General features: G+C 40.4%; 1 protein-coding gene across 2 annotated transcripts in view; it reads left to right on the top strand.

The window, feature by feature from the left end:
- Nucleotides 1–5,682: 5,682 nt before the first annotated feature.
- The window catches only part of LOC115800443 (inactive dipeptidyl peptidase 10-like), a 145,457-nt gene continuing 127,982 nt past the window's right edge, over nt 5,683–23,157 (top strand). Inside the window, exon 1 of one of the 2 annotated variants that reach the window (XM_030757805.1) lies at nt 5,683–5,884. In XM_030757805.1, the coding sequence (XP_030613665.1) occupies nt 5,828–5,884 (57 nt within the window). In that variant the 5' untranslated portion in view covers nt 5,683–5,827. The remainder of the gene's footprint in view (nt 5,885–23,157) is intronic. The other variant, XM_030757804.1, reaches the window with a different exon arrangement.

Here is a 23,157-nt window from a genome sequence, read left to right as displayed (position 1 = left end):
GACTCAACAATGAAAATCCAAAAGAGATGTATTCATAAAAATGTGGAAGTCTTGTGACTGCAAGAACTTCCAGCTCATCCTTGTTTCCTGTTGTTGCGGTCTGCCTGGGCACACATTTGTACTTCCTGGTGACATTTTGGCACGTAGCTGCTGGACAGTGACACATTTCCTTTCACACCTCGACCTTTCATACATCAAAAGATCACAAATCCCACTTTCTAAAACTGGATACACGCTTTCAGGTGAATGCTAGCAGGGGCCTTCAAAGTGCTTTTACTTATTGATGTTGAGATCAGCAGGTAGAGAGGAGGAAACTACTTGCTGCCATTGTATTATGGGAAGGTTTTACTGGTATGTCACTCAATTCAATCTCTTTTACTGTAACCTACGAGTATGTGAGACATCTTTCAACCATGCTTCTACCTGATTATCTTAAATTGTAATGAGGTCAAGTTTAAGGTCAATGGTTAATGGCTTCTTACCAACACTGATACTTTGATTAAATTGCAGACAGCAGACCTGTTGGGAAATGCATTTTTTAATTTTTTTTTTATCTTTTCTGTATAATAGTGCAACCTGGAACAAAAAGGGAGTACTGTACTGGAGACATTTCCTATAAATGCCAAATTCTGGGCCTTCTCATCTAAGCAGTAAAAGGGCCCAGGAAATTACTTCTGACCTCTGAAGATGGAGTTGTGGTCAGAGCTGTATTCATTTTTAAAGGACACATGTGGCTATTTGTTTCAGTTTTTTCCTCTAAAGCTGCACACTAAGACCGACAGCAGAAAAATGTAAGGGACAGATCTATAAATGAACATAGATCACTAATAGTGCTCAAAAATGTATCAGTATGTGGTTTTGGAAGTGTAATATACACTCCCCACTGCTTTAATTCTTCATGGCACAGATTCAACAAAGTGCTGGAAACATTACTGAGAGATTTTGGTCCATATTTACACGACAACATCACAGCTGCTCAAGATTTGAAGACTGTGCATCCATGATCTTAAGACCAAAGATGCTCTACTGGACAGAGACCTGTGACTTCTCATTGCCAGAAGTTTGAGATGATTTGAACTTTGTGACATTTTGACATGGTGCATTATCCTGCTTGAAGCAGCCATCAGAAGATGGCCACACCGTGGTCACAAAGGGAAGGATGTGGTCAGAGCAATATTCAGGTAGGCTGTGGTGTTTAAACTATTCCCAGTTGGTGCTAAGGAGTCCAAAGTGTGTCTAGAAAATATCCCCACACCAATACATATCACCAGCCTGAACCACTGATGCAGGATGGATCCACACTTTAATGTTTTTTTTTTGTTTTAAACAAAATTCGGACTCCAGCGTCCAAAACCATCCAGCAGAAATCGAGACTCATCAAACCAGACAACACTTTCCAATTTTCTTAATAACCTAATCAAAAGTATAAAATGAGCCTTATGTACTGAGTCTGTATGCATCAGTGCTATTGAACCTATTCAAAAAAAACCCGTAACACCACCAAATTTGATGAAGCACAACAATGCTTCTTTCACTTTAGTGGTAGTAGTACCATGCTAGAGCAGATACGGCTACTCATGGTCCAGAGAAAGGGTTAAGGCACCCCAAGGTGGCATTTTATAAACACACATAGTTGCTCATTTGGAGAACATCTTGTAAATGTGTTTTTCCAAAGGCTACGCTATCTTATAGTATATTTAAAGGTAAGAAATATGTCTTTGTCTTTCCAGAAACACTGCTGTTCTGACAGTGTGTTTTTCCTCCAATAACTGTGATCATTTCACATAAATTAAAGCTGCACTGACGTTTTTGGGTCTGCCCATTAATGAAAAACTATTCTCATGTTGTTTCCTGTCAGTTTCTGCCAGACATCCCAGTCTTTCTGAATGTGGCATCTTAATTTAGATTTCAAGAAGATACATTTAGATACACGTGACATTCCAAATTTTACTTTTAATAATGAAAACCAGCACAGGGGTGCACTACATATTACATCTGATATCTGAGCTTTTTTGCAGTGTCATATATATTGGCTTTTTCTGCACAAAAATCATCCATATTCCTATAAATTTCCAAGATTTTGCCTGTGGTTCCTCTCATCCACATCTCACATAACTGTGTCTACATTTTCTAATGTTGCTCAGATTTGCTATTGCTCAGCCTTCCATCTCCACACGTCCACATGCCCTTCAGCATGTTCAAGGAGGATTACCTGAGAGGTTAAATTTTCCCTTCCCGTTGGCTTTACTCCCCCCATTATCATCAGCCTCTGAACTCCACAGGGGTTTATCGCCTGTCTCTCGTCTCCGTGGACATACATATAATGAAGATGTTCCACATCAAGTCTCACCAGTAAGGTCTGTCATTGGTTTATCCCTGATGATTCATACCTGGCTTTGTGATGCTGTTATTTAGGCCTACACTAGTCTTTTTACTTTCAAAACCAATCGATTTTCCATCATCTGGCCAGTCACTGGAATGTTGCAGTGCTTGGCTTTGGTTGAATAGTCAAAAATAATTATCTCCTGTGTTGCTTCTTAATCACTTCATCTCATGATGTTTTCCACCAAGGTCAACGAAAGATGTGGTGAATCCACGAGGCCTTCGGAAAAAAAAGAACTGCAGTGTTCAGAGAATCTGACTACATTCATTTGTGCATCTCAAAAATTAGAATTTTACAACAGTTTTTTTTTTCTGTAATTGAATTTAATAAAGGCAAAAGGGACATGTGCAGCTTTGAGAGGATTGCCAAGAAAAGTTTATTCAAGAACTTAGAGAGTTTCACAAGGAGTGGTGTCAGAGCATAATCAGGACAGGAGCTACGACTGTCACACTCCTAATATCAAGCCCCCACTGGTTCTCTCTCCAGATGAAAGTAACTGCAGTGTGGAGGATGAGTGAGAATCCACAGTCTTTAATATTTTGGGGTGCCGTGTCATCTGCTGCTGTTGGTGGTGGTTGGTCATCTGCAGTAAAGGAGCTCCAACCAAATATTGAGTTTATTAATGAACACAGTGACAGAATTTGGACATTTCTTTACTGTACAAGATCTCATTTCCTTTAACAAAGGATGGTCTAGTGTATCGTCAGCACCGAAGCACCTTTCCTTAGCATTCAGAGAATTCAAAGTGCCCTCAGCTGCCACAGCGACACTTCCAGCTCACTCAGAAACCTTCTTGAACAAAACTGTCTTTTTAAAGTCAGCCTGAGTTTTGTTCCAGCCTGCCTTTGACTCATTCTGCCCGTCTCAGTTTTACGAGATTTTACCATCTTCCTTTGGATGCGTCACCCTCACTTCTCCGCCAACGTTGTTTTTCCACTTGACTAAATAAACTGTCTCTTTCTCACCTGCCCCGACTCTTCGTGCTTCTGAGGCACTTCAAAAGCAGCAATAATTGTTCCACTTTTTTTTATTACTGTCAAAAGAAAGACTGTGTAGGCTTGATTTATACAAATTAACTTTTCTCATTACTGTCAGCATCTCACAGTTCTGATTGGTTGTTTACATGCAGGCATGATGGACATGAAGGTTTTGACATTATTGGGCTTTTATTAATGATCAGTGTGGAATGTGAAATTCATCTTTAAAACTCAAGAACTTGGTGCACAATTTTTAATATTTTAGGTTTTCTGAAATAAACAGTGTCAAAAATATATCTACACCCATTATTAATTCAGTGGTAAATATCTGTAAAAGTGTCAAGCCCAAAGCTCCTTACGTTTCTGAGACTGATCATGGCTGAATGCAGCTGCTAGATTCTCCTGGCCAACATCAGCTGTTTGACAGCTCTTATTAGACTGACCTGCACGCAGTACAATGAACAATCCAAGCTGCTCTGTGGTGATCTGAGTTAAGAGGTTTGTGGATTTATACAAGTCTGAAAAGCCTCTTGGAGCCATTTTATAAAAATAAATAAATAAAAAATTCCAGATGTTTTATAAGTTACATCCTCAGCTGAGATCGGATGGTCTGGAACAACCACCCAGGTGTGCGCCTGCCATGAGCCAGAAGATGCTCAAACATTAATGTCACCATCTCCTGTCAGACAAGTTTGAATCACTGTGGACTGACAGGCTGCCATCCAAAAATGAAGGGTGGTGGCCTGTCAGTCAAACTCAAGCTCATGTGAAGTTTGCTGACCACCAAAAAAAAAAAAAAAAAAGACAAATAAACGTGAGTATGGAGGTGACACAAATGTCTCTGGGGTTGTAACAGGAGGACATCTGATGTAAAAATCTATCGAATCAATGCTGTGGTGATCAATAAGGGAGCAGCTGAAAGTCGCTTTTATGTGATATGAAATCAGAGATTCTTACATTAAGATTGTGGAGATTCAGGTGGTTTTCCCAGGGCTTTTGAATCGATAAAGTTAAATTATTTACGTCTTACCTGTCAACAAAAAACAAACAAACCCCCCGCCCCCCCACATACCCCCACAACCCCCCCGTATGTCAATGAGCTCTGGTGTTATTTTAGGCTTTTAGCAGGTTCTTATTATGAAGATGAAAGACATTGGAGTGGTTATCTGGAGGCAACAAAAGAAAACTACTCATGGTGTGTGTGTGTGTGTGTGTGTGTGTGTGTGTGTGTGTGTGTGTGTGTGTGTGTGTGTGTGTGTGTGTGTGTTTTCTGACTCACAGCTAAAAGATTAAACAAAAAAAACAATACAAACAGCATGCATGAGCCATTATTTTGTGTCTTAACACGAACAGTTTTGAAGTCATTTAACACTGATGCTGTGTGTGTGTGTGTGTGTGTGTGTGTGTCTCATTGAATGATTTCTCCCTGATTAAGCAAACATGGTATTCAAAGGCAGGAGTGTTTGATCAGAAATAAATACAGTGTAGAAAACCGGTGCAGGAAATTTTGGGCATGATTATTAAGTTCCTGCGCAGCTCCTTGCAGAAAGCAGAACAGCACAAGAGCCTGAAAATTGTTTTTGTATTGTGTGCCAGAAACGGTGACTCTTTACCGAAATAAAAGTTCCACTAAAACCTACTAATGATATAAACGTTTCAGCATCAAAATATGGAAATATGGAGAAAAAAAAATCACAGGGAAATTGAAGATTGTAAAGATAAGATGTACTTTATTTAACCCCAAAGTGGAGAAATTTCTCTGACTGACAAAATGGCTCAAAAGGTTATTCATAAGAAAATAATTATTGAAATAGAAAGTAAGAAAGCTTGAAAACTAAAAATCTATGTAAGATAAAAGAAAACGCTGTACAAAAGCTGAATATAACACAATAAAGTGGCTTTATTAAGAAAAATGTCTCAATAAATTCAACCACAGCAAAATGAAACCGAGTACAGATATGTTAAGAATGCAGTTTGCAGCTCTGTGAACGCAGGAAGCTGCTGTAATCAGTTTTATCAGGTTATGTAATCTCTCAGTTTTTAGAAAGAGGTTAATTCCCTGCCTGAAGCCCCTTCGTGTCAAGTCTAGTAACGATTTATGTTTGTTTAAAAAAAAACAAACATATTTATGGTGGATTATGAGCCTTAATATCTATGTTCATATTTATGTTCAGTGTCCGCCAGATTGTTCTTAGCTCATGATGTTATGCTTATTATCTGGATGAGTGAGGGATAAGTGGGCTGTGTCGCGCTCACAGCTGGCGCACCAGCGGAGCGAGTCTTTACGCACAAGCCATCATTGGCTGAGAAGCTATTCGCGTCGCAGGGAAGACGACGAACCGGTAAACAGCTCGAAGCGAAGCGGTTCAGTGTCGGACAGCATAGTGTCTGTTCTCACTCTCAGCTCTGCGGACTGACTCTTTCGGCTTCCTCGTTTCCGGACTGGACCTGTCCGTGGTGCTGAAACATGAACCAAAGCGCGGGAGCAGTGCAGCACACTCGGAGATACTCAGTGGAGGGAAAGGTAAGCAAACACGGAGATGGTGCCTGGCTTTGGGAATCCCTTTCTTTATCTCGTCCATGTTGCGTGAATGAGGATGCATCTGTCACTCACATCGCTGAGGCTTAACTCCCAGAAGTGCAAACACGCATAAAACTTTTATCTGGAAGTTGGCAGCTGCTTGAATAAGTTGCGGTAACTTAAAACCAGACCACGTGGAGGAAGTTGAGAGTCATTTAAATGACACTGAGGCTCTCGGTGTGGTGTCATACCTGCAGACAGAGTTTAGAGATGTGATCGGTGGCGGTGTTCCTTCAGCAGCCTCGATGTTGGATCAAAACCTTTATTGTACCAGGTAAAATGTTTGAGAACCAGTTCTCATTTACAAACATGACCTGGAAAGCAGGACAAATGGACGAGGACGCTCTCTCGGGTGCATCCAGTCGATTAAATGATTTATGGGAGTTTGAATTTGCAGACAAATACGGCAGGGCAAATATTAACATTTAATATCGAATCCTGCAAACGACCTTTAAATGCATTTAGTTTCTCTTTCCTGCTGTGAAAGGAATGAAATTGACTTATTAGAATAACCTCTCATGTAGTTTTGGTGTGTCCTGGTAGGAAAGATGTGTGTAGAGAAGACTTTGCTTGTCAGACTGCAGGAGAAGTTGTTGCATAACAGATAACAGAATTAGCTGAAGTGTGGAAAAGGCCAGTGCTGAGGTTTTATTAGACAACAAGTGTAGCCTGAAGGTGGTGCAACATGCTCCACATCATTTTTTATTCATTTTTTTACAGGTCAACTCAGTGAAACTTTGTCTTTAGGGATGTTTGTGTCCGCAGTGCTCAGCATACACTGTTAGAGTGTTATTATTGTAGAACTGAGAACATTAAAGTTGTAGAAGACCTCACATGTTCTAGCAGTTTCTTCTGTTTTCATGGAGCCTCTCTGAACTTGGAGACGGATCCGTTCTGCATCATCAGACACGGCTGAGTGGTTGAGTGGCTCGTAAAGCAACAGGAGATATAAATTGTATTTTAGCCTTAAACCACTTTTTTTTGTTAAATTTGACTCTTTGACAGACCAGGGGGTGTGGCTAAAGGGGACACCTGCCCCTCTGAAAATTGTCGCCACCTGAAGTTTTGTTATCTTAGTGCAACCCCCCCATTTCTTTCCTATCCTGTTGACATCATCTGGCTAACCAGATTTGGGGGAAACAATGCGGACCCCCCCCTCCCCCGTACAGGTTACATCAAAGGTCATTCAGTTCTGCTTGTGATGTGGTGAGCTGTAGAGCAGTCCTGTGTCAGGAAATTAAATGTTGAAAAAACTGAAAGAGTGACACATTTATAGCCAGTAGATCAATGTCATTAGCTCCTCATGTTCTAAATATAGAAGCAATGTGTCTCATCATTTCACCCTGGAAGTGTTCGACTGACAGATTAATGGGCAAACGAACCAACCAAGTGAAGTTGCTATTTCTAGATTCGCACTACTAGTGTGGCTGAAAATGTAGCGTTCTCTCTGAGGAGCAGAAATTAATTTCACTCACCTTGACTATATACTACAGTCTGTGGTTGTCTCATTACATCCAGCATTCAGTGACCATTAAAAGCAGCTGAAAAGAAAATGGAAATTCAGGACGATCGAGGACAATTGTGACATTGCCCCCCCACCCCATTGGGGGGTGGGGGGGGGGGGGGGCTTTGGTGGAGAAATGAATGTGGATGCATTGCCGCAGGCTTTTCCTCATTTTGTTGCCTTCTTTGGTCGAGCTATTAAACTGTGTGTGAGCAGTACAGTTTTTCTTTTGAGACAGACGTTTATACTAACGAGACATTCTGAACAACCTGAACATCAGATTCAGTCCTGCTGACTTATTTTTTTTCCCTTTAAAGGAGCCAGTTTCAGCCTGATAGGAGAGTGCTGTCCGCTCAGATAATTTCACTAAAACTGGCTGTTAGCTGACCAGGTAAAATTATTCATAATATAATTGTGAAAATCAACTTGATATTTCTTTGATACTTTAATAATATGAACAACCTGGGTATTTTTGCTTGACAGATTTGTTGTTACTAATAATTTGCCAGAAAACAAAGTTAAAGAATGGAAATTAAATCAAAGAGAGGAAACAGGATGTGATGATAGAAGCTGCAAGATCTCAAAAATTATTCTTTTTCTACCAGCTGTTGGAACTTGTGCTCATGTACTGGATAGTTGTATCTGTTAGATGTTACACTAACCTGGGGTGGCAAATTAGTGTGTGTGTGTGTGTGTGTGTGTGTGTGTGTGTGTGTGTGTGTGTGTGTGTGTGTGTGTGTGTGTGTGCGGAGGGGGGGTTCACTGGGATTTGGTTACCCTTCCTCTTGTTAAAATATTGTTGCCTTTTCAGTGCATCATTTTGAAACTAATAAGTTCGAACAAAAATGACTCGCCCTCATATGTCCCTTAGTCATTTAGTCACGGCTGTGGTGCCAGCGGCCCTGGTTCACCTTTTGTTTAGTTTTGTTATTTATTTCTGCCCCCTCAGCTAGTTCCTGATGCGCCCTGTGTTAGCTTATTTAAAAAATGTGAAGACTGACACTCCTGGTGGACTACCCAAACACTTGGGACAAGGCTCACAGCTAAGAAAGAGCTTCCTCACTGTTATGTACCCTTCTTTATCCCGGCTTCACTCCTGTAAGTGAATGATCACAGGTTTTTTTGTGAACTGCCATTATCTTACTTTGTTTGGATTCCCTGGCAGGCATGTTGTTATCAAAAAGAAATATGTCACCAGGATATAAAAGTGCTCTGGGGCCGGACTCCATCTGCTGTGGGGAACGATGCAGATAAAAGGCACATGGTGCATTTTGGATCAGTGGGTGTTTGCCTTATGCTCACAGCATGATTTGTTAGGGCTTGGTTTAACTTTTTTGTAATGTTTTTATTACATCTTTGTGTGTTTATCTCTCTGTACTGTGATTGTCTAGATCAGGAAACACATGAATCGATTTACAAGTTGTGTTAATAATGAATCTTGTGTGTCTCACGTGTCTTAAATGAATTAAAAAGCAGTAAGGCATCAAAAAGTGAAGAACCATGAATTACTTGTAAATCTGATCAATTAAAGGACCTGCTTGTTATTAGAAACATTATTATTTCCTTATAAATGCAAAGAAAAGTGTAACTTCTGCAGCTGAATTTCCCACCTTAATCCCGATCCCAGTAATCACAGCACATCCAGCAGGATCACACAGAAGGCATACTGAGCCGTTCAGGAGTTTTTCTTATTCCTGATAAATGTAACCACACCATTTATACAGGTGTGAGAAACATACTGTAAGTGATGACCCATTTGTGTTAGGGAACTGATCATTAGTGGCTAGATATAACAGTTACCGCTCAGCTTTAGGAGCATCATCGTGGCTCCATGTTATGGATGTTAGCCAGGAAAACCAAGTCCGATCAGAATGACATTTTTAAACTGACCAACAGGAGGCACTCTTACTCATGAACTCAGGACAGTGCTGGAAGAATCTGGTCCAAGGTTGCCCTTTCTCACACGTCTCTCTCCAAACTGGAGTCAGTCAGCTGTTCTCCTTGGTGGACAAACTCCTTTTGGTTTAGGCAGGTGTGCTGCCTCGATACAGGTGCAGGAGGCTGAACAGGTGATGCTTGCTTGTGAATAGAATTATGTAACTAATGCAAGCACAAATCTTCACATAGACTCAATCGGACATTGCACAGAATTTGTATTGCCTGCAAATTTAGCTGAATTACACATTTGTTTTCTCACATGCAGGTAAGAGCTGCAGAAGCTACAAGGCTGAACTGCAGGTGTTCAAACTGGGCGATTAAGGTTTTAGACCAACATTACCCTACGTGAAAAAATGCATCCCTTTTATTCACAGGAATTAGTTCAAACTAGCACCTCAGTAAGAGCGTCAGTTTGTGCCAGTTAAATGCAGTCAGCCACCTGTTCGATCTAAAAGTTGTGCCTGCAGGTGGTTTGCAGTGTGAGCAGAGATTTGTTCATCAAACTGAATTTCCTGGACTGTGCTGTTACAGCGGTACTTGAAGCAAAACCTGCAAAATTTGGTGCACATCATTGAACTGTAGTGTGTATATAGTGTATCACTGTATATGGTAGGATTGTAGGAAAATATACAGTATGATTACTACTATAATTATGCTGGTAAATTAATGCAAAATTTATAGCAGCTTTTTTACAATGTGTTGCTTCACTGCTGGATTACAATCACTGTAAACCAGTGTTTCAAACCCATTCTAGCTCACAGCTCAATTTAAAGTGGGCTGTTGTCTATAAATTGCTAATGTTATCAAGTCATATGTAAAGTGTTAATGCCAATTTGTGTCCCACCTGCTACTGGGGCACAAATTTCAATACAGGAGCAGTAAATTTAGGTCAGAGTAATGAGCAACCACCTCCCATTACCACTTTTAAATTACTTTTTATATAAATAAATAAATTTGTATAAAGATGTAACTGTAGATACTTGTAATTTCAAACTGAATTTCTGTTATGGCCCCCCACCCGCTGCAGTATTTTGCGGCCCACCAGGAGGCCCCGGACCACACTTTGGGAATCATCCATCCATCCATCCATCCATCCATCCATCCATCCGGGTCTGTGCCATGGGATCAGCAGTCTAAACAGAGATGCCCGCATTTCCTCCCCAGGCTCGAGCTCTTCTGGGACACAGAGGAGCTCACAAGCCAGATGGTATCCCCAGGCAAACTGGTTCTGGGTAAGGGGCCAGACTAAGTGGAATTCAAAGTTTGACGACAGTGCATTTGTAGTGGTATAAATGCATCCCCCAAATTTTGCCCATGGAGCAAATGCCATTGTCACTTAAAAAAAAAAAAAAAAGAAAAAAAAGTCAGCAATGTCAGAACCATGAGTTTAACAATGACTGTGAGCTCTGCCTGTGCCCACACCAGACAGCTGCTGTGAGGATCTTAAATGGGATTTTAGTTTAAGATGGCAATCCGAAACCTGCTCACAGAGCTTTAATTTTATTCCCTCTCTCCAATGTAGGACAGCGGAAAGATACCTGGACAGATGCTTTTCGCTATGAATATCAAATCCAGCTGAAATGGAGCAGAGCAACAGAGCAACAATGCACCTTTCAGAGATAGCCTAGTGTGTAATTCAAGGGAAAACCCCTTGGCACATTAGCCCTCACCTGAGAGAGACCCAGGCACCAAAGCGAGCTCCCACTGTGGGACAGATGGGTGAACAGTCGGGCTCTTGTTCACTCAGTCCCCACAGAGAATGTTTCAGGAGAATACACGAACAAGACCCTTTCACCAACACCAACATATGGAACGGCACCTCTGACGCTGCGCCGAGCTCTCTGGGGGCGTTCAGACATTCAGTCAACCGTGGAAAGTCTTGAAGCTTTATCAAAGTTGCTTTATGTGCATGCACAAACCACAGATGCACCCAACACACATGAATTAAACAACAGAAAATCCTCTAAGGGAATACAGGATGGCATCCTGAAAATTTCAAAGTAACATGACATGATATAGAAAAAGTCCTGGAACAATTTAGGCATAACATTTATTGCAAGAATATTTGAGAGTGGAATTAAAAAACAAGCAGACTTTGAGCATGCTGGCTTTTTGCACACAATTGACAGGTCCTTTCAATACTCAATCTTGTGAGACAGCAAAGCGCTGCACTCTTACAGATGCTTTATAATATTTGACAAGTTGTTGTGTTCTTCATTTTCAGTTTGTATGATGTGGACAGAAAGTCAACGACAGAGCTGCTCTTGAAAGACTGCAGAGATGCAGCTTAGCGTGAATCCAGCTGTCAGCTTTGTGTATGGCGCTGGCTGCTGTCCACATGATGAAGTCATGAGAAAAATTCTTGAAATTCATTCAACCCTTACTCAGTCCCTGCCAGCTGTATTGTTGGCTTCTTGTATGTCAGCTGCTTAGATTTCATGGGGCTATTGTAATTGGAAACACAAACAACAAAGACAGGATAAAAAAAAAAGTGCTTTTGTCATCAGATGTACAGGAACACTGTTACCACTGCTCAACTCCCATTTCCACCATTATTTTTACTGTTCCACAAAAAAAAAGCTTTAAGCAAAAACTGACTAATTAGAAAGATATATTTTCATAACTTCCACTTCAGCATTCATCAAACATTTTTACTGACGTATTGACAGGTAAACAGGTTTTTTATGAAGGAGTGTTCGTTTTAATATTACTTGGATCTTTTGGTGACAGTGCCGGTGAAAGTGTTGTAAAACAGCTGGAGAGCCAATCTGCGTCTTGCTCTGAAAGGAGATGATTGTGATTGCAGTTTCCCAGCAGCTCTCCCTGCTTGGCTCTGTGAGGCGTGTGGAGCACAAAGCTAAGAAGACAGGTGGAAGGCAGAAATGCAATTCTGATAGATTGCGTCATTGTCTAGAGGGCAAGTGTGGAGTGTTTTTCTCTTTGCATGTTGATTACATGTTATCCGGGTGCCATATTACAGCTGTTTCCTATCAAGTCTTGGAATAGGTTAAATTTGAGGTTGAGATAGTAAGAGGGGAACATTTTAACCCAGTGTGGTGTTATACATAGACTGCATATCAAAGATGGACAGAGATTCAAGGTCTGAAAAGTAAAGTCAATGTGGGCGTGACTTAAACCTGCATTCTTTCACACAACCAGCAGGGGGCAAGCCCTGATGCAAAAAGCTGGATAGAAGTCTATAAGAAAAAGACCCTTAAGCTCACCTGATCGGTGATGTTAGTAAACACTCCTCTGATGAGTTTATGTATCAGTCACTAATTTTATATTTTACTGAATGTAACATGGACATTTTTAAAATCCCAGTTAAAGTAAAAGCAAGATATACTATAAGATTAGATTTTGATTGACAAGTTGGCAAGTTATTGCCAATCATATCCATTCCTTCTGGTTTCAGATGGTGATGGACAAATTGCTCAGCTCGAGGCTTCACAGTGGCTGTGTCTGTCTTTTTTATACAGTCTCTAGTTTTATAGAAACAAATTTCAGGGTTTGAAATCCTGGCTTATCCTACTCATCCTCATCTCATCTCAGATCGGGAAATTCTAATTCCAGCATCAACAATCCAACATCACTTACCAGCTTTGTATGTAAATGAATGAGCAAATGATGCTACTTTTCTCCAAGAGCTAAATAAGTTTGTAACCACAGGTTTTTCTCATTGAAATTTGTGTGGTAGAAAGTTGCACTGATTGCATTATGCTCTCTTCTTTTGGAAATATATGTTATGAGCAGCCAAAGTGTTAATTTCTGTGACCACCTCAGTTAAATTGACTGATAAAGCAACATGAGATGTTTCTACCAAGTCCAGGGGGGTGATGGGAACCACTAATAAAAGTGTCTGATAGGAAAGGAGAGCGGGAGGGATAAGTGTAATTATTAATTTTTTAAAAAATTAATAATTACACTTAAAGAGCTGCTTTTACAACCAAGGACAAAAAGGACCACAAAAAACCAGAGAAACTCGGCTCCTTCCACAGTCTGGAAGTACCTTTGGATTTTTGGTTAGTAGATGGCCAAACTGTGGTACCTTGATGCTGATTAGATACTGAATAAATCTTTTGAATAGAGGAGTGGGGAAAGCCTCGTGGATCCCAGATTATTTCCCTTTTCACGTTATGGAAAAGTTAAATGTTGTTCACAGTAGAGCCCGTTCAGGGAGTCAAATGTCCTTCTCTAATACTTGATTATATTGTTTATTTTGTGGTGTGTAGGTATGTAATTTTTTTTTAAATGACATCTTTTATCATCTGTATGAGTCGTAGTTGCATCTTTCCCTTCACTGGTTTTCTGTCCACTTTTGGCAGCACTAACAGGAAGTACATGAATTATAATCTCAGGTTTCCTGTTTCGGCAGTTTAATCTCTGATGTGGCCGTGATGAAGAGCACGTTTTGTCTCAGTTGCTGTGTTTTAGAAGTGACGTGTATCTGTCTCATCCCACAGGTTGCATGAGGCTGTTGTCTCTTGTGGTTGGTGAACTGCACCCGTGAATTGCTTGTGTGCAGCTATTCAATTTGAATCCCACGTGGGAATCTGTGCTATGAGGCACTTCCACTTTTACACAGTCCACCTTTATCTGTTAGTGAGTGTGACTGCCAGCCGCCATCGACGCAAACATCTCTGCTTTCCCTGTCAGAGTTCAGTTCCACTCTGCTGCCACAGTAATGGTGACAGCTCTCGCAACCGTGACACAAATAAGCTGCCAGGTTTGCCTCGAAGATTTACAGACAGCTATTTACAGTGGTTGCAATTGGTCTCTGGGATCATTTTGGCATCTCAATTTTCATGTTTTATTTTCCTTAATAGGCGCTTTAATTAAATAAATAAAAACCTTCAAAGCTCCAGAGCTCCTATATCCATTTTCTTCTGCTCTTTTAAGAGAGGCAGTGAGGCATGAAGCCTAATTGAGCGCTTTGCAGTTGCCCCCTCTGGAAATCCTGGGAGCCAAACTCAAGCAATCAGGCAAGCATTCAAGAAGGGGCAGCACCTCTTCCTGTCAATCACAAGATGGGACACAGTTTGGTATGAGTCTTTGATTTTGTGTTCCAGTGGAACAGAAAACGGTTTCAGCCCAGAGAAACAAAAGCATATCGAAAATTTAAGCAGTCAAAGGTAGAGCTCATATATAGCTGTTACGGAACACACGGAGCATTCAAGTCATTATGGATCAAATATGTAGAAGTGAATTAGATTTATACAATGCTAAACCTGCATGTGGGCCAATGTGTTTATTACCATAGAGTATTATTACAGACAGGGATGCAGCAGAACAAAAATCATGCCCAACTGCAGGTTCGTTTACAGAGCAAAATATCAGCTGCCTCTTACTTCAAAGTAGTTCTGCATATACACATCACGACACCAGCTGGCAGGGACACTGTGACTGGACCCAACCTGCAGGAGCGTAAAATCGAATAAAATCTAGTCACCTTTTGATGTCATTCTTGAATGGAGGGCAGGTCCAGATATATTGATTACAGGGCAGAAAATGAGGACCCCGTAAAACGATCAATGAGCAGATCAGTGTGATTAGGTTTCTCTGAGTACTGTTTGATGAAAGGCTGACCTGGGTGCAGCACACTGATAAAGGGCAAGTGTGAAAAGGTCAACAGCCTCTCAACACGCCTGGCAGGGAGCAACATTATTAAATGTACACCAGACCCTCTTGGGAGTTAAGGAAAGGTTAGGGCATCATTTATGGGGAGAAATGACACACGAAGGGCAAAACACCACAGAGTGATCTGACTTGTTATTCATATGCCATCTCATCTGTAAGTAATATTCATTTGTTTAATTTAGCGGCATCCTCCCTGCAGGTGCTCATCCTGATTTCTTCCTCAGTTGTTGCTGTATATTTAATGACTGATTGCATTACAAATAACCAGATAAGGATGTGGAAGGAACTGATGCTATTGATATACAGCAGAGACTGTATACAAAAGACAGATCAAGCTTCAAGTTCTGAAAAGTGAAGCTGAGTGCCTCCAACCTGCATTCTTTCTAATAGCCAGTAGGGGGCAATGTCACAAAAAGTGGTCTGGTTGTGGTGCATGGCAGCGGCATCCATCTTAATCGTACAGTCTGTGTGGTCAAGAAATTACTCAAATGTCTGACAGTAAAATGACACTGAGTAAAGGGTTAAAAAAAATAAGAGGGAAAGAATACTGCGACCTTAACTTACTCAGTAGGGGTGGGCGGATTCATCCAAATATCAATGGTATCGATACCAATGCTGATATTGGTATTAGACCAATACTAGCACGATAGGATTGATGCTTTAGTTTGTTGGTCTCCTCTGGGGTGGCTGTAGCTCAGGAGGTAGAACAAGTCAACTACTGACTGGAAGATTGGTGGTTCAATACTGAACCCCGAGTAGCTCCCGATGTGTTGATTGGAGTGTGAACGTTAGATAGAAAAGCACTTAGACATAGAAAAAAGTGTGTGTGTGAGTGAATGAGGCGTGTTGTATAAGGTGCTTTGAGTGCTCAGGAAGAGTAGAAAAGAACTATATTAGAACCAGTCTTTTTACCATCTAAGTTCAGAGCAGCAAAAGAAACAAATAATGGAGGAAGGAAATCCCTCAGAGACCCAGACCTCCAGCACATTCACTGTCACAGACCTCCAGGCAGCTCATATTAGTGATGATTCATGTTGGCTCTTCAGCAGTAGTTAAAGTGTTATTGGTCTTCACAGGAGACTGATTACTTATACTATATTCAGACATTCAAATAATATATTCAGGCCACTGAATTGTGTTAATATATTTATTTATACCTCAAACATGTCTGAATATAATGACCCTTTGTGTTATATAACACCTTTAAAGCAGAAGATGACCCAAAGTTATTTGGGCAAATTTACATTACAGGTCTCCAAAAAAAAAAAAAAAGTTTCAAAAACACATGAAAAGCTGAAAGTTGTGTTTTATTGTGTTAACTAATTATTGTGGGAAACAAAAATCAGTGATTTAGTGATCATTAAAATGTGTTCAAATTTGGCAAATTGATGATGATTCATCTTATAAATCATGACACACTGCTCTCCCCTACATACCGTATTTTCCGGAGTATAGGTCGCACTTTTTTTCATAGTTTGGCTGGGGGTGCGACCTATACTCCGGAGCGACTTATATGTGAAATTTATAACACATGAACCAAAATACTCCAGCCACTTGACATCTCCGTGAATTGCAGCTTTCAGGCAGTCTTGCGTAACCTGTGGGCGCAGTGGATGATGGATGGAGAGCACAGCTTAACGGCAACTGGGAGAACGCCCCACCCAACTTTCCTGGAAGTCATTGGATGGATCAAGAAAACATGGGCTTCAGTGACAACCAAACCATCCTGTTGGGATTCAGAAAGGCTGGAATAATTGGAACTGCAGCTGACGACGAGTCTGACTAACGCGACACAGAAGAGGAAGCGGCGCTTCGTCTACGGAGTGTATGGAGTTGTTTAGAAGTGACACCGAGGATGAAGAATTCAATGGATTGATGGTTTGGTTAACTTGTTAGCATGTTCTTTATGCTATGGTTATCTGAATAACTTAATGTTACGTTAACATACCGAACACGTGTTCGTTGTGCGTCATGTAGCTGAATGTGTTACGTTAGCATAACGTAGGCGTAACCGTGTTCGTCCTGTTCTTTAATCCATTATTATTTTAAATTGCCGTTCAAGATGGAATTTCTGCTCTGAGTCTCGGATTCTATCAACCCCCCCCTCCAAAAAAAAGTGCGACCTATATATGTTTTTTTCTTCTTTATTATGCATTTTTTGGCTGGTGCGACTTATACTCCGGAGCGACGTATAGTCCAAAAAATACGGTAAGCTGCCTTTATAAGTTAAAAGTATCAGTATTGGCAGTACTGCTCTGTATTGAATCGATACCAAGATTTGCAGTAGCGCACACCACTACAACCCACAGAAGTGTCTTTATAATACCCACAAAAACTTGGGTTGGTGCTGAGCATAAACCAAAAAGAAGAGGCAGTTATTATCTGTTTAAAGATATTAAAAACTAGAACTGCTGCATTTGTCCACTATGTTCACTGGAATGTAAGCGCTATTAAGAGAAATGGAAGGAACTAAGATCTGTGTAAATGAAGGCCTGGGACCACTGTGGGGAACCTGCTCAGAAACGTGTCATGAGATAAGATAGAATCTTTATTTACCATTTGTACACATACACCAGTCATACACAGGAAATCTTGTGCAACACTCAGAGATAAAACCAAATAAATACAAAAATTAAATGGACTAGTTCTTATATAGTGCTTTTCTACTCAGTCTGAGCACTCATACAACACATTTTCATTTACCCATGCACACAAGCATTTCCATGATTAACTAAGCTAAGTGCTTTAATTGTCTAACATTCACACCCCAAGTTGCGTCGGAGAGCAACTTGGGGTTAAGTATCTTGCCCAAGGATACATTGGCATGTAGCCTGGAGTAGCCAGGAATCGAACCGCTGACCTTCTGATCAGTAGATGACCTGCTCTACCTACTGAGCTACAGACACTCCAAGTAGTAATTCCTGTATTGCAGTTAAATGACTGTAGTATAGAAAAATACTGCACATTATTGGAATATATATAGTGCTTGAAGATAAGGTAGATTTTGTTTATTTTAGTTCTTCTTTTGTTTTTGCCATCAGTCTGACAGCGGCAGGAAAGAAACTGTTGTATGTGTGATCAGACTGTTCGCTCGGCTGCATCTCAGACTGTGTGCTGGTTGTTTTGGTCTGAGGAGGATGTGACCTGGATGGTGACCGTCTCTGATGATATGTTGTGCTCTTTTCTTGCAGTTTTGTGTGTGTATTAAGTCCACTGATGGAAGATCAGTCCTTATACTCTTCTCTTCAGTCTTTATAACTCTTTAGAGAGCCTTCCTCTCTGCTCGGGTAGTACTTCCATACCTGTCAGGTGATGCCAAGGAGGATGTTCTCCACCTGTAGGTGAACCCCCCACACCCCCACCCACCCACTCAAGCCTCTGTAGGCTTGAGTCAGGGAACGACTGCTCACTCCTGCCTTCCTGACCAGCCCAATGAAATAGAGCCACTGGTGGCCCACCAGTGGCTCTATTTCATTGGGCTGTGCTGTTTACTGTCCACCTCAGAGTCGAATGAATGAATGAATGAATGAATGGATTTTTTCCTCCAGAAGCAGATTTCACTATGAACAGTATCTGTACTTTCTATCATGTTGATACATAATGGAGTTGATCCATTTTTCGGTGCACCAGTCAGTAAGTCTACAAGTAAGGCCGTTTCTTTGTTCCCCATTACATTCAACAAGATTACTGGATCCAGCAGAGTTTTCTGTCCTTTTTCCATAAATTCACCTTTTATAGTTGAAATTCTTCTGCTTAACCAGTTTTTGCATGCAGTACTTTGGTTAGCCAAGAACATTACAGATGCACTATCAGTCCTCCGGGTAAGGGCACTGACAGCACAGCATCATCATTCATCATAAAAGCATTTTAAGTTCTGCTGATGGCTGAAAGCTGGATTTGATGCCCCGCAGGCATGTGTTGTGCTTCAGCGCCCTCTTAGTTCAAAGACATTAGCTCTGTCATATGGTGCATGGAGTCGAATGAAATTATATTTGAAATGTGAATCACATGAATCCACTTAAAAATCTACTGCATGGCAGATGAAACATGTTAGACCACCATCATCAAAACATCAAACAGTGTACTGTCTCCAGGAACAATGCTTTCCATCCCTCACGGCTTGCCTGTCAAATTATGACAATGGCCCCAGTTTAACCACAGATATTTGCTGCATATAAAATTTTTATTATTTTTTTTTAATCCAAGAACAACATGGAGTTATATTAATATCCTAAAAGTACAGGAGGCAATATAGATGCTTAAAGTTTCCATCTGACTTTAAAATCTCCCTCAAGGAGGATATGTGTTTAAAATGCAACAGTTAAAATGCACAGCAGGTATTAAGCTAGCTGCTGATTGAGTCAAACTGATTAGCATGTCTTAAAATGTCAGTTGCATAATGTTAAATAATGTTACATCACACTTTCTGAGGAGTTGCTGAGCCATTACGCAACTTTTAGTTTTAACTGTGACATTTGGCATGACATAAAATATAAAGAGATTTTATAGTATACATATAAAAGAATATAAAATTGTAATAATATGAAGTGTAAAGTATTTTCACACTTCCATTTTGTTGTGATATTCTTGCTATACACACTGATGTTGGACCTAACTAAGCCACTCCAGAACCACACATTTGTTCTCCTTTTGAAGCATTCTTCTGTGGTCTGAGCTGATGTGGACCTTCAAATTGGATCATTGGATCATGATCATGGGATCTGTCTTTTAGACAGACAGCCATTGAAGCAACCAAAACCAAAACATTTCCACCAGTTAACCAGTTGATCTTTGGTCAGTGCCAAACAGGTCAACAATTACTGTGGCCAAAAAAAATCTTTGTTTTATTTTTAAAAGCCTACTCTACTGCAGTTTTTCATTCTTTTTGGCCTGCAAAGACTTCTTCCTGGCATGTGGGTCAAATTTGTGCAGTCTCTTTCTGGTTGTAGATGAATGCAGATCCCATAATAAATCTAAGAGGCTTCTGGAGACTTTGCTTTGCTCCTGGGTTGTGTTGGTGGGACCGAATGTCCTGGGTGAATTCTTTGATTCCTTCGCCATCCAAACACTTTATTTTCTAGAGGTGTTAGTCAGCTTTTTGCTATTAGTGTGTGTTGCCATCATACAAAGAGGACATGAGACCTAATAAGACAGAGTCCACTTGTCAAACATTATAGGTTTTTAGTATGTGAGAAATATAGGGCTGTACATACTTTCACATTTTTTTTCTTATTTTTCTAAATCATGAAAATAAACATTGTTCATTAAAAACAGTACTATACAGAAAAGGCTGATATATTCAGATATACTGAAAAACTCCACAGGATGTGCTAGCTCAAACAAAAATGTGAGTATTGTCAGGGTTAATGTGGAGAGGACTCTGCAATCTGAATATTCAACAAAAGGCAAGTCTTCATTGTGACCAATACAAAAGTTCAACAAAACCAGAATACAAAGATGCTACGCTGTAGAGAAAACATACAGGAGCAAAGCACAGCAGAAAAAGAGAGAGAAACATAACAGACAAACAGAAAGCAGGACTATTTATACACCGGGGGCTGATTGATGGATGACAAAAAGGCGGTGTCATTGCTTTCACCTGTAATTAACAGGTGAAAGCAATGATGGCAGGGCAGACGGTCACAAAGGAGGAAACAAAAACAAACAACAACAAAAATACCCCCCCCCCTCCCCCCCCGCCTCTCAGCGGTAGAATCTTTTAGGTGGCACAAATCCCCTTGAAGCACATAATTACAGGTCTCAGTAGATCTTAATGGGTGCATTTGAGCCTCAGTGACTTTATTCACCGTATTAGTTCAAAAGCAAATTGCTAAAATCACAATAAAAATAAACCACTGTGAAAACGCTCACTTTGTGTGATTGGCATTATTATAGTAAAAACTATGGTATGAATTTGAACATCCTAGGTGACCTCTTTCTGCTGTTCACAAAATTTTCAGAAAACTTGACCTCTGACCTTGACCTAAAAGTCAAGTTTGCTGAGATTTAAAATCATCCAGGATTTTTAGTAGATGCATCTTTGGTGTTCTCGAGTTATCACGTTCACGTCCCTGCCTTTTTATGCTGGGGGAGGAGGGACCAGCCACCAAAGTAAAACATGAAGTGACCAAACAGCCAATACTGAAACAAGAAGACACCAAAACATGAAAACCAAATGCTAAAAATAAAAGGTCAACAGTATTAAAACGGATAAGACAGAGAGAAAGACAGGAACCAAAAAAAACCAAAACAAAACACAATAATATCACAAAAGTGAACCTCATCATAGGAATAACAATAAAGTCAAACAGGAAGCAAAAAGTTAACGACTACTTCGAAAACTAAAACGGCAAAAAATATTAAACAGATGTTCAAAAGCATTGTAAAACCCTGAGATATGACAGATTCTTGAGCCATCACTTTTATGTGTTTGCTTTCTCTAAATGACCTCATTTCAAACCTTAGAATATAATTAGAAATAAAAATAAAATGCTTAAAGGCAGCAGTGTTTAATCAGGGGAACTCAGTAGCAGCACAGTAATAATTTGTTGTCGATGAAGACCTTTAACCTTTGCAGGTCTTTAAAAACAAAACAAAAAAATCAAAAACATGTTTATTTATGAGCAGGTAGGTGACCTTTCCTGCTCTCCTATCAAAGTGGTGAAGGCTGGTGTGTTGTGTGTGTGAGGAACAGATATTAATTGTGAGTCCTTTATAATGAATTTTTCAGGAGTGATGAATTGTTACACACAAACACCATCCTATCAAAAACAGCCAACTTTCCAAACTAGGTCACACCAATACCCCCCCCAACAAATTAATTATTCTGAGCTGTCATTAAATTTTCTGCTATGCAGATTCAAACTGCAATTATGATAATTTGTTTCCTTTCAAAATTCCCCAAATGTGAGGTCTTTAAACAGTCCTCAGTGTAAATACACCGAAGCATTTGAATATCTGAGGCTGTAAAATTCCTGACTGATCCCGTGTAGATGAGACTCGGTACATTCAATAGAAAACATGCAGCTCTCCTCAGAGTATGATTTTCAACCATCACAAAAATATATTACAAAAAGATTTATTTTTTATTCCACCTTAGGATGATGTATCTGTTCCTTTAAATTATTTTTGTCTTCCACCTCTCCATAAATAGTTGCTGTTAATGAGCTTAACAGTGTCAATACTTAAAATGTGGCAAAAGAAAAGTACTGACATGTTTGAGAGCAAAGGATGGCAGGAGGGAAAAAAAACTTCAAATGTTTTAAAAAAAGTTGTCAAAAGGAGAAATGTAGAGGATGCCGTGGCTGCATCAAAATAGAACAAAGCTGTGTCTGCAAGCGATGAATTTCATCCAGACTTAGAGTGGGAGCCGGTGTGTGTGTGTGTGTGTGTGTGTGTCTGTGTGTGTGTGTGTCTGTGTGTGTGTGTGTGGGGGGGGGGGGGGGGCGAGCCACGGAGGCAGAGAGTGGGCTGACTCAGGGGACAGGATCACACTCTGGGGAGCCGAGCTCCACAGGCGCACATCTCAATCCTGATGTATGGATGTGCTTCCCTGGCTGTGTGCAGACTCTGAGTGGACAAACTGGATTATTGTTTACGCAGCGTTCAGAGTGAATCTGGGTCAGAGGGAGTGGTGCCAGCAGCGGGGCGATTCGTGAGGGAGGGAGCATGGACTGTGAAATGAGTTGAGTTAGACAGATCCATTCAAGGTTATGATATTTTGATAGCTTCTTGGACAAAACACAAAATGAGCCTCTCTTTTCTGTAAATGAAACCCAGCAGACTCAGTCCTATCTGTATATACAGGATCTGATTTGTCTTATGCACAGAAAGAGACATTAAATAAAAGGAAGAAAGCATGCAAACCAAAGACAGCTGCACTCTTCATTTGGTTTTCCTTTATCAAATCAATTGCTTTCACTGCCCAGCATAAAACCATTTCACTGGAGGGATTTAGACACGTTATGACCGTAGTATATAAAAGATGCATGCAGCCACCATTACATCACCCACTGGCTTTAGATTCCTCATTTTAAAGCCTTGAATTTGGCATTTAAGCTGCTGTCATGTCAGCTTTAAGAGAAGGTGGAGTGCTAGGTTAGGTTCGCTGATACCTGCTAATTAGTGGTAAATAACA

The sequence above is a fragment of the Archocentrus centrarchus genome, chromosome 21, assembly GCF_007364275.1.
Source record: "Archocentrus centrarchus isolate MPI-CPG fArcCen1 chromosome 21, fArcCen1, whole genome shotgun sequence".
NCBI lineage: Eukaryota > Metazoa > Chordata > Actinopteri > Cichliformes > Cichlidae > Archocentrus > Archocentrus centrarchus.
The sequence above is the reverse complement of the archived record's forward strand: the minus strand, read 5'-3'. Positions and strand labels throughout refer to the sequence as shown.